Raw genomic sequence first — 18,242 nt, 5'->3', positions numbered from 1 at the left:
AAGTTTAAGCCAAAAGAACACACCTACTCAAATTGTACCCCGCGCCCTTGAATAGAAGCAAAAATCTTTAATTATTGAATATGTATTATAATTCTCAGTTGGCTCTTTTCAGACCTAATTTACCAAAAAAAAAACACACAAATTTTTTATGCGACTATGCATCTTAAAGCATAATACAAAATAAAATCAAATCAAATACTTCAAGCAAATAAATAACATATCTATACTATTATTAAGAGAAGAGGCTTTGTTAGCCAAAATGGAAAATTTTGACAGATTTAACCCTGAAAGATTAAAAAACTTTGAGAATAAATTAAATCAGAAGGATAAATAAGACAATTATAAAATGGATTTTTATTAAGAAAATTAAAAAGAAATGATTCCACAACCCCCACTTTTCTCTCCTACTATTTTCTCTCTGCAATAAATACCGGTGAATCTACTTCTTCTGCAATAACTGGTCTTCTTCTGCAATAACTACCCACCTTTTAAAAAAAAAAAACGAAAAATTTTCGGTACACATGCAGAGCATGTGATTGCAGACTAGTGTATGACTAAAACAAGAAAAGAAATAACATATGGGCTAAGTTTAGAAATTTGAGGTGGGCTAATTCTTAATATTTAATTTGTTAAACCATAATTAAGCTACAAATTTATGTTTTTTCAAAATCTGGGGTGGGCTGTAGCCCAACAGAGCCTGTGTGTAGCTATGCCTTTGCTCGGACATATATTCACTAAATGAAAACCAACCTCGGACATATATTTCACCAAATGAAAACCAACTCCCACATAGAGAGCCCTTCTAATGAGGACCACTATAATGAGGATTAGTTGAGGACTTTCTAATAAACTGTTTAAGAGACCAACTTTTTGATTACATTAGAGCAAATCAACCGTTAAACTTCTGAAAAATATTTTTCTAAATTGATAATCCCTAAAATACCGAACTAGATCAAATCAATGGACGAACCAAATATGTCAAGTATAAACCGTTCATGTTTATAATTAATAAATCACAATTTAGTATCTCAATTTAATATACTACAATCATAAACGATGATTGTAGTATATTAAATTGAGATGCTACAATCATTAAGGCATCTACAACAAATAGATGCTTTCCAACAATAAAAAATAAACAAAGACTTCAACGGCTTACGTGTTGGCTACCAAAGTCCGCGTTCCCCGTCTTAAAAAAAAACAAAAACAAGAATTCAGTTCCTATCCTTGGCTAGTCTTCTTCATTGGCTGTCTTTGACTTTTGTTTTCATCCGTTGATCCAAATCCCAAGGTTAATAATTATCCACTTAGTCAGAAGTGAGTCAAGTAACTAGTGCTGCCAAAATAGAGAATCTGCTAAAGATGCTCTAAACAAGGTGTTGGATTCCCTGGAGAGTATGGACAAAAAGACAACTCCTTCATAGAAGTTCAGTAAAGTATGAGTCATTCTTGGGATAGGAAAATGCTGAACTTATTTCAATGTCCCATTAAAATAAGCGAAAAGGTTCCCCTGGTCAGTAGCTGACTAGGGATTGTGTGGTCACTCACCATCCGATTTCAATCGGACAGTTGACAGCTAAGTGATGAGATCTGTGGTGAGAGCTATCAACCGTCCGATTGAAATCGGACGATGAGTGACCACACAATCCCTGGTCAGCTGCTGACCAGGGGATCGGAACGGGACTGTAAAATAAGATCCCATGCATCTAATTTATGTTTCCAAACAATCATTTCTACACTACAGTTTATGAGAAAACAGGGTTGCTTCTGCCCTGAAGGCATTTCCCATAAAAGTTTATGCCGGAAAATACAAAACATAACAAAAGTTCAGGTCTGTCACCTAAAGTACACAAACGGACTCATAATAGCACATTATTTGAGATTACATTCGTCCGCAAAATTCTATGCTAAAGATAGTGGGCATCTCCAACAGACTAGCTATTTCAACAAAAAGTTAAAAATTTGGCTAATTTGAAATAGTTTAGCACTCCAGCAAAATAGCTATATGAAAGTCAAATTTGGCTTTTGCTAAAATCTCTAGCTAAATTTAGCTAGGGAGGAGAGAGAAAATAACCAAAAGCTAAACACTACACGTTCAATTTTTTTAGTTTAGCTAACACTGCTGGAGGAAAAGCTAGAAATTTACTACCTAAATTTAACTTTTAGATGATTTAGCTAAAAAAATAGCTTTTACTGTTGGAGATGCTCTAATGCAGCAACAAAATATAGAACCAAATGCACTAGGTACATAAACTACATTTGATGTTTAATAGCCAACTGCTGAAGAATGACACTCATAATTTTGATGCAGTACTATACGGCAATCACTGAATGATTAACAAATATCCAGCAGACCAAGAGCTGAGGAATGACATTCATAATTCAGATGCATTACTATATATGGTAATCACTAAAGGATATATACGTAGCCAGCAAATCAAGGAGCAGAGATACATCAAAAGGTCGATTGAATCTGACTTGCTTGATTCCAGCAGCAACAACACCGTCAGAAGTTTGCATGTGGCATTGTCCCATGAGCTATTCTAGTGTGGCTGTACAAACTGTTAATAGGAATATAAATAAGTTTAAAACAATGTTTCTATAGATAGATTGAGCATCAAGATCACAGTGAGCAAAAAATGAAAGCAGACATAAAGGATAGAATCTGAAACGAGTTAGGATTCGGGTCTGATCGATAACCTTGTTTAAGTTTCATATACAAGTAAATTTAATAATGGAGTAAAATGAAAATGATGTTAATCAAATAAACGGTTCCAATTATTGAAGTACTTGATAATGAAATTAGAGAATTTGCAAATTTCAAATTTGAGGGAACTTCTCTTCAAATGTGTGTATGCATGTTTATAAATTCACAACTTATAAAATATTTTTTTTTTTTTTTTTTTGACTTTGTCAAGGGCAAAGGCTTCCTAGATAGCTTATAAAATATTACATTGAGAAATGTGTCCACAGGGTACATTGAAATTTTTGAAAAGTTCTGTAATTGTAATGAACTAATCAATAAGTTACAATACTGTTGGAACATTTCCTGAACAACCACGACAATTATTTTGATTTGGTAAAGCATTTGTGTTCACAGTAGAATTCTAGGCGTGATTTCAATGGGCAGTCCTTGAGTAGGTACAGGCATTAGATCCCTACTGAAGTGATTGTCTGCACATAGCTTCCAAGTGAATTGAGTTACCATATGGTGTATTGCAATTAGGGTTTCGATCCTGGCAAACTCATATCCTGGACATATTCTAGGTCCCCCTCCAAATGGTACAAAGCAGTAGGGTGGAACTGTTGCTTGCTTGTCGAACCTACTTGGATCAAACTTCGATGGCTCCGGGAATATGTTATCATCCATGTGGGTCATAGGAGCAGCCCAGAATATCTACCATTGGAAGTTATGACTTGATCAGTTCTCTATTTTACGATTAACATCTAGATGTTTTGCTGATCTTTTCTGCACTTGAACAGTGCTCTTGTCCAAAACTATGTTGCTTTCGGACTACACTTGATTACGTAACCGAAAAACAACATTGCTGTCAACATAAGCTATATACCACATACAGGATTCCTTTGGAGGAGAACAACAATGGAAAATCATGAGAATGCAATATTATTCTTTATGTAAATTTGAACTTACTTGCCACCCTTTAGGAATGTGGAATCCACATCTTTGACAGCAGTCCTAGAGCCACCAAAGACATGAGGAGTCATCCTCAGAGTTTCCAGTGCTACTGTCCATGTGTATTTCATTTTGGCAAGGTCTTCCCATGTTAGAAACTCTCCTGCCGATTTGCTTCTAGCAATTTCTTCCTGCTCTGTAAACCAAAAAGTCAACAGGCATCAATCGTCGAATAAATCCTTTTTAAGAAAGAAATGTGAACAAACCATCTACTTGTTTAGGCGTACCTTGAAGAAGGGCAGCATGAACAGCTGGTTCATTAGCGAGAAGCGGCAAAAGGAACGTAATCAGAACAGATGAAGTGTCATGTCCTGCAACCATGACTACCATGACATTGTGCACCATCTCCAATTCCGTTAATTCTTCTTTACCTTCATCATTTCGGATGCTAAGGAAGCAAGTGATGAGGTCTTGTTGTGGAGAAACCCTTTTTTGCTCAAGCTGTACCCTCTTTTCGCGTAGAAGTTGTTTGAGCATGTTTTGAACCCTCTTGCTTGCCTTGAGGCCGCTGTTGTAACACGTGAAGGGCAAGTTAACCGGCACTGACCACAATCCTTGCATCATTTTTAGGAAACACTCCACGAATTCATCTCTGCGAGTTCCTCGTTCAAGCCCAAAAAGTAGAGAGGATATTATGTTAAATGTGAGGTTCTTCATCAGGGGCATGCATGACCTGCCAACAATAGGAAAATGATGTTAATTGACATTCATTTCAGTTTGTTTTCTTGAGTTCAGCAATTATGTTCTGAGATTACTGAGAAAAAACAAAGTTGGAGAATTTAGGGATTTTCTGTAGCTCGCTGATTAATTTTCCACAAATTTTATTATTTCTAGTGCTGCGACAATCTATGTAATATGATCAGTGGAAGTGATAAAGAGGTAACTCACTGTTACTTGTTGTTTGGCATGCCAATGCATCTCAAGGTGCTGTCTGATTTCTTCATCCATTTTCCACACATATTGCTTCAGTGACTCAGGCTTCAAGAATAGCATAAGCGCACTTCTGACACGTTTGTGATCCTCAGCATTCAGCTCAGGTATACTCCATTCCCCCAAAATCCTACAAATAGACTTAGTTTGTTGGCTGGAAATTGTGCTCCCATCACTGGTGAATATAAACTTGTTTGCAGCTTGTCCGTGGATGAAGACTGTTGGCTTGCCAAATAGACTTAGCTTAGAAACTGGCCCGTACGTACTTTTCTATCCTTTGTTCAAGCCATTTTTCTGCAGTGTTGGCACGCATGGCTTAGAGAAATCCGAGGCTCTGGCCTATTAAGGGTTGTCCTAACGAGCCTGGAGGGAGCCTTTCTGATGGTTTTTTTCTTCTCGTTAGGAGAAGGCATACGGGAATGAGGAATAGGAGTACTGCGAAAAGGGTGTTCATCATTTGTGAGGCTGAATTTTCAGATGTTGATTGATGAGAGTGAAAGTTCGGTATAAATAAGGTATTCTAGGAAAGGAAGTCTCAAAGCTAGGAAGATCAATACGTTGCTGTTGGCTTTTCGGTTGGCATACCATACTCAGATGTGAACTCTTTTATGAAACACAAACCCCCAACTTAAGTATCTCAGCTTAAAATAATCAATCTGTCAAAACCTGCACAAGCAGATTGGCTAGTACTTGCTGATGTTCTTAGCTGTTTGTAAATAAATAAATAAAATATAGTAACATAATAATAGATAATAATAATAGGGTCAGGATCCTTAATGCTTTCTACCAATGCCTTTCACGGTGAAATTTCATGTTCCATTGGGAACTTAACATCCATCATCAACCTAGAGTTGGGTTCAAATCTTTTGGAAGGGAATTCGAAGATCCCAAACTAATTGAGAAATTAATTAACCAAAAGACTATGCAAATGCTCTCCAGTTGATCCTCCTGCTCCATCATGATCATAATCATGAAATAAAGTGTCAAAATTCCCACCAAAAGGAAGACAGATCCTACAATAGAATATTGTAATATCTTAGGGAATTAAGTTGTATAGATTTCAATACTTGGACCTTGGAGAAGACGATGAAGCTATGCTAGCTAGGTTTCTTCATTATTCGTTTACTTTTTTATCTAATCGTGTTCTTCTGTTCATCTAATTGCATTTTTTTTTTCATTTTATGGCTCCTTATAAAAAGAAAAGTTTAATCTAATTTCTTTAATTAATTGTGTTTGGCTCCAATTTTGTTGCAGCTGGTCAACAGTCTCTTTTCTGCGCGGGCGTGCCAGCACCGTTTGGGTGCGGTCGTCGGGGATGTCCCTTGACCTGACTTCTTTCAAGCAATTGTGGACGAGGAGAGCACCAACCTCGTCGTGGGATTCTTTGTGCCTCGTGGTGAGGACTTTTGCTGAGCTTCTTGAAAATCACCAAATCGATACTTGATGTTGTAGATCGAGCAGAGCGAGAACCACCGGGAAGTGAGGAGAACTTGCTAAAGCGTGACTTTAGCTTGGCTGGGTTGCTAGGGCGTTACCCTTGCTTGGCTGGTTCTGTAACCGTTGTGGTCGCTGCACTACCGTCGGCTCCCGAGGAGACTAGGACCGAAGCACGTTGACAGAGGGTCTGGTGGCACTGAAAGTCGGCTTCTGAGAAGACTAGGACTAGGAGTGAGATCACCGCTAAGAGAAAGAGAAAGAGAGGGAGAGGAGTTGCTTTTAGAGAGGTTTGCTCTAGAGAGAACTTAGATCATCTTAGAGATGTTGTTGTTGAATGTGAATGTGTATCTGTGTGTTGGTGTTTGGTCGTGGTACTACAATCGGCTCTCTAGGAGACTAGGACTGAAGTATGTTGACAGAGGGTTTGGTGGCACTGAAGGTCGGCTTCTGAGAAGACTAGGACTAGGAGTGAGATCACCGCTAAGAGAAAGAGAAGGAGAGGGAGAGGAGTTGCTCTTAGAGAGGTTTGCTCTAGAGAGAACTTAGATCATCTTAGAGATGTTGTTGTTGTGTTGTGAATGTGTGTTTTAGAATGAGAAGAGAAGGTGTTTATATAGGGAAGAAAAAGAAGAGTGAAATGATGAGTGGAAGAAAAATAATGAAAGTGGAATATGAAAGTGATTTGTAAAATATGGAAAAGATAGAGAAATGATGAAATGAAAGCAAGGCATGAAGGTGCAACAACATGGAAGTGATGATGATCTATTAAAGAGATTGTCTTGAAAAATATATCCAAGGAAAAGAAGAAAAGCATCTAGCTTTCTTCATGTGGGTAGGAAACATGAACATGTGAATATTGAGCTGGTTTTAGGTCAGTTTCTGCCCCTTTATTCCTTCAATTATTTCTCCAACAAGACTTCATTATATTCCTTCGACTTCTTCATATGAAATGTTCCACTATGAGTGTAGATCACCCTGGTAAAATTTCAGATTTTTATTCCATGTGGTTGGGCCGAAAATGCTGCTGGACCTCTTATAGGTCCAGTTTTCCAGTTTTGCTTCTGTAGAAAATTGGGCTGATTGTTTGAAGGCCTTCCACTCAACAAAAGTTCTTGCACTCTTCATAAGAAATGATCCTTGGGCTGTCTAGAATGGATCTGGAAAGTTTCAGCACATTTCGATTTCATTTGGTTAGTCTGCCACCCCTCCTTCCTTGTCTAGCACGGTTTTTTCCTAGCCGAAGTAGGAAAATATGCTAAAGTTGACTTGTCATACTTCCATAGTAGGCTTTATTTAGCCTCTAAATATATATTTCGAGCTTGTCGATAATATATAGCTTGAGCCACTGATATTGGCTCAATTTCTCCAAGACGTGCCTTGTCAGGCCAAAATGTTCATTTTGGGTCCAAACAAATTGATGCCACGTCATTTGTCCAATCATCTTCTGGTATGTTAACATTATTCACAAAATTAATCCGAGCCATTGAATGGTTTTAATCTTAAGGGCTTAGAAACTGTTTGGCTCCAATTTTGCTGCAGCTGGTCAACAGTCTCTTTTCTGCGCGGGCGTGCCAGCACCGTTCGGGTGCGGTCGTCGGGGATGTCCCTTGACCTGACTTCTTTTCAAGCGATTGTAGACGAGGAGAGCACCAACCTCGTCGTGGGATTCTTTGTGCCTCGTGGTGAGGACTTTGCTGAAGTTTCTTCTTGTTCACAAGTCGATACTCAATATTGCAGATTGAGTAGAGCGAAATCACCGGGAAGTATTGAGATCTTGCTAAAGCGTGACTTTAGCTTGGCTGGGTTGCTAGGGCGTTACCCTTGCTTGGCTGGTTCTGTAATCGTTGTGGTCGCGGCACTACCGTCGGCTCCCGAGGAGACTAGGACCGAAGCACGTTGACAGAGGGTTTGGTGGCACTGAAAGTCGGCTTCTGAGAAGACTAGGACTAGGAGTGAGATCACCGCTAAGAGAAAGAGAAGGAGAGGAGTTGCTCTTAGAGAGGTTTGCTCTAGAGAGAACTTAGATCATCTTAGAGATGTTGTTGTTGAATGTGAATGTGTCTCTTAGAATGAGAGGAGAAGGTGTTTATATAGGGAAGAAAAAGAAGAGTGAAATGATGAGTGGAAGAAAAATAATGAAAGTGGAATATGAAAGTGATTTGTAAAATATGGAAAAGATAGAGAAATGATGAAATGAAAGCAAGGCATGAAGGTGCAACAACATGGAAGTGATGATGATCTATTAAAGAGATTGTCTTGAAAAATATATCCAAGGAAAAGAAGAAAAGCATCTAGCTTTCTTCATGTGGGTAGGAAACATGAACATGTGAATATTGAGCTGGTTTTAGGTCAGTTTCTGCCCCTTTATTCCTTCAATTATTTCTCCAACAAGACTTCATTATATTCCTTCGACTTCTTCATATGAAATGTTCCACTATGAGTGTAGATCACCCTGGTAAAATTTCAGATTTTTATTCCATGTGGTTGGGCCGAAAATGCTGCTGGACCTCTTATAGGTCCAGTTTTCCAGTTTTGCTTCTGTAGAAAATTGGGCTGATTGTTTGAAGGCCTTCCACTCAACAAAAGTTCTTGCACTCTTCATAAGAAATGATCCTTGGGCTGTCTAGAATGGATCTGGAAAGTTTCAGCACATTTCGATTTCATTTGGTTAGTCTGCCACCCCTCCTTCCTTGTCTAGCACGGTTTTTTCCTAGCCGAAGTAGGAAAATATGCTAAAGTTGACTTGTCATACTTCCATAGTAGGCTTTATTTATCCTCTAAATATATATTTCGAGTTTGTCGACAATATATAGCTTGAGCCACTGATATTGGCTCAATTTCTCCAAGACGTGCCTTGTCAGGCCAAAATGTTCATTTTGGGTCCAAACAGAAACAGTGTAAAAAATTGTGTAAAATTGTGTGTCCCAGGATCCTGACCCATAATAATAATACTAAAAACATTAATAACTTAGATGCATTACTATAGTAATCATTAAGGGGTATGTGTGTATCAAGATTACAGTGATCGGAAAATGAAAGCAGACATACAAGAATAGGAGAGAATATGACTTGTAAATTCCCTAAATTGTTTCTCAATCTCGTAGAGCCAACTACTCACAAAAGCGATTGTTCCAGACCCTTCTAGCAAGGTGAAATCAAATTTTACCATGACTAATACATAACTCATTAGTTCTATCCAATAAGTAATCCTTACTTAAGGGTGCACTGCAAAAACACAAGGCAGTCGCTAGCTAGTTCGCAATGCACTATTCATTCACATTTTATTGATCTGCCACTTTGTCAAATGTAACCTCTCAAACTAACATATCTACAAACACTAATTTCTGTCATAGAATCATACAATCAATAGAGAGTAATTCAACACACCCTGAAACTATTTGTAACAGTAAATAAGCAACCCTTCCCAATCATGCAGAGCACAGAGCTACTAAAATTAAGAAATACATACTAATTATTAAGAATTTGCCCATCAACATAAATAAAATAAAAAATCACAGTTCCAGAAATTAAAAAAAAAAAAAAAAATTGCCCATCAAACAAAATGATAAAAAACACAAACCCAAAATGTTACTCCAACAACCCAGTTCCTGATTCTTAACAATGTACCCATCAACAGAAAAAAAAAACTCAGTTGCAGAAGTAATAAGACTAGCCCATCAAACAATATCACTACACCCAACCAACCCACCCAGTTACTCAACCAAGAAATAAAAGAGAATCAAAACCTCTTCCTGGGATTTGGGCATTTGGGTTTGATACTTTAATTGCAGCAGAAGGGCAGAACAGGAGACAGAAAAGAGATAATAGGGGCAATATGGTAAGATGAAACAAGACATACCCATAGTCCATAACTTTGTTGATGGCTTTGGGTTTTGGGTTTTGGGTTTATTGCTTTGTGCCTCAAACTATTAGACGACTCGTCGTATAGCACAACTATAACCATGGTTTGAATGCGTTATAGGAAACAGAGTACCCTATACAATGTTGGTTCGGTTCGTGAGTCCGATCCACTCACAGACCCGAAACAAGCGTTTCTGCCCAATTCTCCATAAACCCTACTTTCTTCCCCAAACCCTAAAAATGGTGACTCCTACTCAGGCCATTTCCAAGAGACCCATTTGCCCTTCCTGCTCCAAACCCATCCGGCTCTGCCTCTGCCATCGGATCCACAACCCGGGGCTCCACAACTCTGTAAGTGTGACCATTCTCCAACACAGCTTTGAGAAGAACCACCCTCTTAATTCAGCTAGGATTGCCAGATTAGGGCTTAAGAATCTGAAAGTGGTTACTGTTTTTGATGTACATTTTGATGCCCGGTTCGTTATCCGGTTGCTCGACCCGGATTTGGAAACGGGTTTGGACCGGAATGGTTCAAAGGGTGCATCTTTTGATGGAGCTGTGGAAACTGGAGAGACCCAGAAGGTGGATTCTGGGTTTTGTGAGTCGGAAATTGGGGGTTTTGAAAATTCATCAAAACAGAGAAGGTGTAGTAGTGTGGTTGATTGTAATAAGCAATGTAGTTTTGGGGATGATATAGGGGATATGAGTAGTGCTCAAAATCAATTAGGAAGTGTAGATTCTGCAGAAAATTGTAGCACATCGACTGGTGATGCATTACTTGTAGAGCAAGAAGATGAATTCACTAGTGGAGAATTCACTGATGGAAAGAGTGTGTTTGCTTTGGAGACTTGTCATAAGCATTTAGATGGACAATCCAATGTGGATGTGGCTTCAACTGCTACGACATTGGATTCACTATCCGATGAACACAAGCTTTCTGATACGGATTTTGATTCAGTTGACAGTGTCAGAGTTAGTAATGCTGGACCAGTTATAACGGCTACAATTGGCAAGAATGGTGTCATTAGCTCTCTTACTCATACTTGGATGCCACAAACCCATCACAAGAATTCACATTTTGATACGATTTCAGACACTACAGAAGCGCGCGAGGCTCTGGCAAAGGGATTCGTTGTACAAAAGTTGCAAAAGCAGCCACCTAAAGGAAATGTAGAGTTAGATGAAGCTGTAGAGTTTGAAGTACAAGTTCCTCCGGGGTCTGTTCTCTTGTTTCCATCCAAAGAAGCAGTTAGTGCTAGTGACCTTGAAGCCCTGGATATCAAGGTCAAGAATCTGATTGTCTTGGATGGAACATGGTCAAAGGCAAAGAGAATGTATGTGGAAAACCCCTGGTTGAAGCTATTGCCACACTTGAGGTTGGATTTGGACAAGCTGAGCTTGTACAATGAAGTGAGAGTCCAGCCCAAGCCGGGATTTCTGTCCACCATTGAGAGCATTGTGTACGCACTAAAGGCGGTAGGGGACAGTCCCGAAGGCCTGGACAATCTCTTGGATGTTTTCGAGTCCATGGTTGGAGACCAGAGACGATGTAAAGAAGAGAGACTGAGCAATGTATCACCGCCCGGTTAATTCTTCTACAGAACCTGTTTGTGCAAGCCATTATCAATGAATACAACCATCACATTTTCACATTGTTTTGATGAATTGATCAAAACTGAAGACACTAAACCAAAACCTGTGTTGTGTTCAGAATGTAGCTCTGGCGCCAATTACGATTTTACCCCTCCTCCAGTTCATCTCAGCTTTCACTTTCAAAATCCAAGTCCATATGTTGAGCAAACCAAACTAAACACTCTGTTCCAAATGCTCAAGCTTCTCTCTTCACCTCATAAAACCCAAACCCTAAACCCTAACAAACCATTCCTCTTCCTCTCTCGCCTCCTCAGCCAATCTCTCTCTAGCAATCCCTACGATTACGACCCTCCGTTTTCTCCAGCTTCCAAACCCCAAAACCCCAAAAACAAAAAGACCCAGAATGCTGACCCGAACAAAGACCCGACCACCCAGCCTCTCAAATCGGACCTTCCCTTCGACTTCAGCTACTCCTACTCGGAGACCCCGTCGGCGGAACCTATTTCTTTCCGGGAGTCGCCCAAGTTCTCTCCTTTCGGCCCGGGACGGCTTGATAGGAAATGGACCGGGACGGTCGCCCCGGCCAAACAGGAAGTGGACTTGAACCGGCTGGCCCAGGAGAGAAAACGGGTTCTCGGAGACCCGCTTTCGGAGGAGGAAGTGGCTGAGCTAGTGGAACGGTATCGGCATAGTGATTGCTCTCGCCAAATCAATTTGGGTAATGCTTAAAAATCCGTTCTTTATCTTTCTGAGATTGACCCTGTATTGGCATTGTGTCATTTGGGTTTGTTTATGTTGGCATTTTAAGCTAGAGATAAGTGTAATGCCTAAAGACCCGTTCTTTAAGTCTCGATTCTGAGATTAATCATGTATTGCATTTTCGACAATTTATGGATACTTTTGTATTAGCTTGGTTTTGAATTCATTGAGTGAGAAGGGACTAAATAGTTTAATTTTGTACTAGGAAAGGGAGGAGTTACTCATAACATGTTAGATGACATCCACAACCATTGGAAGCGGGCTGAAGCTGTGAGGATCAAGTGTTTGGGGGTGCCAACTCTTGATATGGACAATGTTTGCTTCCACCTTGAGGTTTCGAACTTAACTGTGGCGTAGTGTATCTTGAATGAGTTTTGAGTTTTGTTGGTTAGAGATTATTGGGTGATAAGAGTAGTAGTGTCTATGCAGGACAAGTCTGGAGGGGCAATTATCTACCGGCATATTAATGTCCTTATTTTATACCGTGGTCGAAATTATAATCCGAAAAATCAGCCAGTAATTCCTGTAATGCTCTGGAAGCCCTATCCTCCGATTTATCCAAAGCTTGTGAAGAATGTTGCTGATGGCTTGACATTTGAAGAGATGAAGGAATTACGAAACAGAGGACTAAATTCCCTCCCTCTCATGAAACTTAGTAAGTGTTTTATCTGAGAGAGAAAGAATCTTTGGTAATGAATTTGAATTTTAGAAGTTTCAGACTGTGTACTGCTTTTTTTTTTTTTTTTTGCAGAAGATATGTCAACTATTTATGGTTCTTTTCTGTGAATCCTCTTTTCTATTCATCTTAATTTCTGCAGCTAGAAATGGTGTGTATGTGAATGTTGTGGACAGAGTAAAGGAGGCCTTCAAGACTGAAGAGGTAGTGAGACTAGACTGCACCCATGTTGGTACCAGTGATTGCAAAAGAATAGGTGCAAAATTGAGGGTATGGCTTGTAATTGAAATTAACTTCGAATTTTCTTTTTGGGGTTCTCCTCCATTTTTATGTTTTCTGATCTGTGTATTCCATGTATTCAGGACCTTGCACCTTGCATCCCCATTTTGTTCAAAGATGAGCAGATTATACTGTGGAGGGGGAAACAAGATCAAGAACAAGACTCCAAGTGCATTGATAGATCATAGAAATGGAAAGTCCACGTATGCTTAAGGTGGTCGAGTTCGTACTCAATTTTAAGAAAATCTCTTGGGTCCTATATTCCGCAGTTTTTTGTGTCAAAATACTATATTTGGCAGATTGCATGGGATGTACATTTGTTCCCTATACTTGCACCTAAAATTTGTGGCCAAGTAGCTAAGGAAAAAAAGTACCATTCATGTACAGTGTCACCCGTAACAGAATTTCAGTACCCAAGAGCACTATAGAACTTTCAGTTTATCTCCTTCAATTTAAGAGAGGAGCGACTCATGAGCACACATAGCTCCAACCAGTGAAGCTGTGAAAGTTAGCTTCCCAAAAAATTTAAAAAAAAGTATTCCAAATTAAAATACCAACGGCAACCTAATTTTTTTGAGATAGCAATCAATCCAAATACTAAATAACATATACACGAGGAACTGGAATCTTATGAAACAAGCATGCCATAGCAAATAGCCAACAGCTACCAAGATGATAAAAGAATATTATTATTCGTGTATATATATTTATATGTAACATATAAAGGCGGAATATTAGTATATGTATGTTCCAGAGATAAAGTTCATAAATATGTAGAAATGCTTGCACATCCAAATTGCTAAAAACACCGCTGTTCCTCACACACCAACTAGTTGACAGAGATCATATAGCACCTCAAGGATCAGCGCGTTCTACTATCTCAAGCTGCTAGGAATGATTCGATTAAGATATCATGATGTTGATCAAGAAGTTCCCCTTCATGTGAGTCAGGTGAAGCTAGGCAACAGATGTACTATGGTGACATGAGTATCTTCCTCAGCTCATGTCTCTTTTCAGCAACACATCCCGAACTGACCAAGGAGGTCATCCATACCTGATCAGACCTTACAGGCTCATCATCATCATTCCTATGCCAGGTCCAAAAGGCATGGGTTGAATTGACTATCTCTAGCTCACCGTGACCAAAACTTGCTTCCCGGAAAACTGACCACTCAGGTGAGGGGTGCTCAAACCTGTGAATTCATGAGAAGTAATTACAAATGGTCAAGAAATAAAACAGCCTTACACAAGTTTTTAGCTGAGATATTGTAATTATTGAAAAAAATAAAATAAAAGGCTAATGGAAACCCTCATTTTGGATTAAGAGTGGAAGTATTCCAAGTTCTTACAACAGTTACAAGCACCCACCCATTTGAATGGAATCCATCTAGTGTCAAGCAATCAAAATTATTATACCCTTGTAAAATTCATGCAGTTACTATTCAATGCAGATGGTACTTCTTGCAGATAGAAAAGTAATCACTACGATAAGGACGATTGAAAACCAGATGTCTATAACTCTCACAATTAAATCGATTCTTACTAAACGTTTAATCACTACGATAAGGACGATTGAAAACCAGATGTCTATAACTCTCACAATCAAATCGATTCTTACTAAACGTTTTATCTTCCCACATTGAAAATTGGATAATCTTTTGAGCACAGTGATACCTTTGAGCTAAGCCTTCTCTATTTCCTCCATCACCAATGGTAATGTGGACTGCACCGCATGTATTTGATTTTCCACTGTTAACACGGTTCTGTCAAAGAAACCATTATGGATTAAAAACTAACTTCCATGAATTTATAGTTTAGAGATTTGAGCATAGCTATACCGAGCGTTCATAAGCGTGAACATGACCAGCAAACACTATATCTGCACTAGCAGCATAAAGCAATGGCTCCATTGCTGCCATCATGCTGTCCCCTTCACCTTGATGAGCCTTGTTACTATTATACCAGGGAACATGAAATACCACAAGCAACCAAGGTGTCTTTTGTCGGTCTACCTTTGACAGATCAGCCTGCAGTTTAAGAAGAATGACAAAAAATTTCGGTTACATGTGTACCTAAACAACCCCTCGATTGAAAAGGATTGATGTCAAGAGAGGTAAATGAAGAAGAAAATAACTCAAAGATGCGTGAGTAAAAAATGAAAAGAAAACAGCATAGATAGATAGTAACATTAAGGAATGAAACTATGAAAGATGAAGTAGTATGCCCTTCAGATATTACTGTTGAAGCTCATTCCTCACTGTTATATTCAAATGTGCACTCTCATTTCTCAAGGCTTGCTCTCTGATTAACATCGAGAACTTCTTACTTATAACCAAGGAAATAAGGTTGAAGCTGCTGTGCTAAAGGGCTACACTTGGACCAACTCCCAAAATGGATTAATGTTCATATATTTCCTTTTTTATATGTGTTTGATTATTTCCGCAGTTCAGGCTGCAAAGCTTTTCACTACCTTACTTCTTATCTTTATTGGAATGAGTTTACTTGCTTTAGTATATGTGGATACATACTACCAAGTCTAGAACTTCTTTTGAGTTTTCAGAAAGGTAAGATCAACATAGGTTATATGTGAAAGGGTACACCATATGCACATGTTATCCAGCACAATCAACAGATCTAGGCAATGCTACTACACTAAAAAAGCAGAGCAGCGCGGTCAGGATTTATATGAGTATGTGGCATAACCTAAACATCTATAATATAGAAGATATCATTGATGAATGCTAAGCAAGAATATGAATCGAAGTTTGTTTATTAATGTCTTTATAAATTAATGTAGCAGATAAATAGGATTCCTTCTGACAAGAAAGAAGAAGCAACTAACCTTCAACCACTTGTATTGATCTGAATATTCATCATAATCAGTATACGAGCCAAGCATGATAATATGAGCGCCTGCAACTTCAAAGGAGTAATAAAGATTCGAGCTCGATCCACTCTCTTTATACGGCATTTTCCACCTAGAATTATAGGATTCAAACCCATCCTTCAAGAATGGTATGCTCTCCTTCTCATGGTTTCCCTGGGTTACCATCCATGGCCTTGCACTTGCGAGTGGCTGAACCAGCTCACCAAAGGTATCCCACCGAGGCTGCAAATAATCAGCATATGAAAGGTCTCCAGGAAGGATATGCACATCATACTTGCAGCGCTCGATGTGGTCAAGGGTTGACTTTGTCCATCCAGTTTGACCAAGATCTCCTGCCACAGCAAAAGTAATTGGAAACTGAGCTGCAGGGGTCTTTAGCTGAAACTCAGGACCTTGTCCTCCACATTTGTAGAAGTAAACTGTATCATGTTCAAGAGGACCAATGACAGTGTGGTGTATCAGTCCAGACTTATAGATCATATAACTATACGAAGTGCTTTCTCCTTGAGCTACGGAGCTGTATTTCCCCGATGATGTTCCATATTCAACAATTGAAGGAGCAGATCTATCACCAGTGACCCACGTCACTCTCATGTGCTTGTCTCCTGCCAAAGAGATGTGCACCTGCAATAGCCATTTGTGCAGTAATGTATTATACCAAATGAAAACCTGGACAATGAAAGGAAGCAAGAAAGAGAACTATCAAGCCAAAGACCAAGTGCCTAAATTTACTTGCCCCACGTGAAAATCAAAACAGATTATTAAGTCATTACCAGAAATTACTGCATTGACATAAGAAATACATCATTCATAACATCCAGGAAGTCCAGATTTTAATCAAATTAATATCCAGGAATTGCCATGCCCATTATTTCCAGTAAAAGAGGATTCGTTGAAACTCAAATTGTAGCAACTACTTTCATGCACAAATTAGCTTCAAGTGCACACATGTTCTTTGGTTTAACACAGAAAGAATCTATCCATTCCATGACTGAAAACACAATTTAAAGTTGTTATGCCTACAGTAGCACAAAGGATAACTAGCATTACACAGAGAAAACCAACACAAAGCCTTCATCCCCATTGCCAAAACTTTCCTCCCAGCTATTAACCTTACACCAATACAGAATCCACAACAGCAATACAAATAATAGATTGAATACCAACAGATATTGGGAAACTTTTTTTTTTTTTTTTTTTTTTTTCCTGGAATTTAACTTGAGCATAGAGCATAAAAATCTAGTTGCTCAATACACTAAACCAAACATCAAGACCACCAAAGATAAGACAAAAGGAAACTCCTTTATGGAAAAATCAGCATAACCCAACTATAAAACAGAGCAAAATTTTTGTGGGTTCACAAGAAATGAAGTTAAAAACCTTATAATATATTTGTTTCCCATAAAAATGAAACACCCAGAAAGTAAAAGAAGCAGAACAATGAAACAGTGAGAGGTAAACTCACCTGTTGAGGTTGGGAAGAGGGTTTTGCGTCCCATGGGAATTGGAGGTCTTTGCGAGGCTGAGGCCGGACATACTCGCCTGCGATGACTGTGAAGCCCACCGTGATTAACAACAAAAAGAGCTTGGATTCCATTGTTTCTTTCCCAGCTAAACCATTAATGAGAGAGAGAGAGTAGCTGAACCTTTGCTTTCTTAATTAATGTTCCTTTTTGGAATGTTATAGTGGAACGACCAGATTACCCATGTCGGATTCACAACCTATTTCTCTAAATCTTAATCATGGTCTTCCTTGGGGAGGGTGTATCTGGAAGTTAAATCTGACAAACTTTTTTTCTAAAGTTTTGAACTTTATCCCAACAATGCTACCGACAAAAAACAAATATCAAGACTTTGAGTAATGTGAAAGATTCCGTGACATTGGATTTTAGTTTGTTTGGTACATCTATTTTGGCAGGGCAGCGGTAACAACTGTTTTGACTTTTTTTGAGGAGGTTAATTGTGTTGAAGGAATATCGATTTAGTGTGCCTTATCAAACTAGGAGTAGCAATATGAGAGAAGATTCTAGATTTCTCAATCCTACACGGATTGGTATTCCTTGTAACATTAGAACTAGTACTTTGTAATCCCTATATATAGGGCTCCTATTCTCAATAATATGATG

At 38.9% G+C, this 18,242-nt stretch overlaps 3 protein-coding genes and 1 pseudogene across 4 annotated transcripts; 2 read left to right on the top strand and 2 right to left on the bottom strand.

Moving 5' to 3' along the window:
* Positions 1–2,949: 2,949 nt before the first annotated feature.
* LOC133729011 (beta-amyrin 28-monooxygenase-like) lies at positions 2,950–5,078 on the bottom strand (annotated as a pseudogene).
* Positions 5,079–10,064: 4,986 nt separating this feature from the next.
* LOC133734561 (uncharacterized) lies at positions 10,065–11,931 on the top strand. Its single transcript, XM_062162186.1, has one exon. It carries the CDS (start codon positions 10,163–10,165, stop codon positions 11,510–11,512), a length of 1,350 nt encoding a protein of 449 aa, XP_062018170.1. The 5' UTR covers positions 10,065–10,162; the 3' UTR covers positions 11,513–11,931.
* On the top strand, positions 11,549–13,623 carry LOC133734562 (CRS2-associated factor 2, mitochondrial). Its single transcript, XM_062162187.1, has 5 exons — positions 11,549–12,233; positions 12,480–12,607; positions 12,704–12,929; positions 13,093–13,220; positions 13,313–13,623. Exons 1-5 carry the CDS (start codon positions 11,549–11,551, stop codon positions 13,415–13,417), a joined length of 1,272 nt encoding a protein of 423 aa, XP_062018171.1. The 3' UTR covers positions 13,418–13,623.
* A 279-nt stretch (positions 13,624–13,902) lies between these two features.
* Positions 13,903–17,899, bottom strand: LOC133734418 (purple acid phosphatase 18). 2 transcript variants are annotated; one of them, XM_062162071.1, is made up of 5 exons: positions 17,582–17,894; positions 16,072–16,740; positions 15,068–15,256; positions 14,904–14,992; positions 13,903–14,422 (listed from the first exon to the last, which is right to left on the bottom strand). In XM_062162071.1, exons 1-5 carry the CDS (start codon positions 17,711–17,713, stop codon positions 14,203–14,205), a joined length of 1,299 nt encoding a protein of 432 aa, XP_062018055.1. In that variant the 5' UTR covers positions 17,714–17,894; the 3' UTR covers positions 13,903–14,202. The 2 variants fall into 2 exon arrangements, with proteins under 2 accessions (XP_062018055.1, XP_062018056.1); XM_062162072.1 differs by having other exon boundaries at positions 14,281–14,422; positions 14,904–14,993; positions 15,073–15,256; positions 17,582–17,899.
* Positions 17,900–18,242: the final 343 nt, after the last annotated feature.

This window comes from Rosa rugosa, chromosome 2 (assembly GCF_958449725.1).
Source record: "Rosa rugosa chromosome 2, drRosRugo1.1, whole genome shotgun sequence".
Taxonomy (NCBI): Eukaryota; Viridiplantae; Streptophyta; class Magnoliopsida; order Rosales; family Rosaceae; genus Rosa; species Rosa rugosa.
The sequence above is the reverse complement of the archived record's forward strand: the minus strand, read 5'-3'. Positions and strand labels throughout refer to the sequence as shown.

Coding starts and splice junctions, on each gene's coding strand:
- LOC133734561 (XM_062162186.1), top strand. CDS start 10,163: ATGGTGACTCCTACTCAGGCCATTTCCAAGAGACCCATTTGCCCTTCC.
- LOC133734562 (XM_062162187.1), top strand. CDS start 11,549: ATGAATACAACCATCACATTTTCACATTGTTTTGATGAATTGATCAAA. Junction 12,234..12,479: donor CTCTCGCCAAATCAATTTGG/GTAATGCTTAAA, acceptor ATTTTGTACTAG/GAAAGGGAGGAGTTACTCAT. Junction 12,608..12,703: donor ATGTTTGCTTCCACCTTGAG/GTTTCGAACTTA, acceptor GTGTCTATGCAG/GACAAGTCTGGAGGGGCAAT.
- LOC133734418 (XM_062162071.1), bottom strand. CDS start 17,713: ATGGAATCCAAGCTCTTTTTGTTGTTAATCACGGTGGGCTTCACAGTC. Junction 14,993..15,067: donor TTCACGCTTATGAACGCTCG/GTATAGCTATGC, acceptor TTTCTTTGACAG/AACCGTGTTAACAGTGGAAA. Junction 14,423..14,903: donor AGAGAAGGCTTAGCTCAAAG/GTATCACTGTGC, acceptor ATGAATTCACAG/GTTTGAGCACCCCTCACCTG.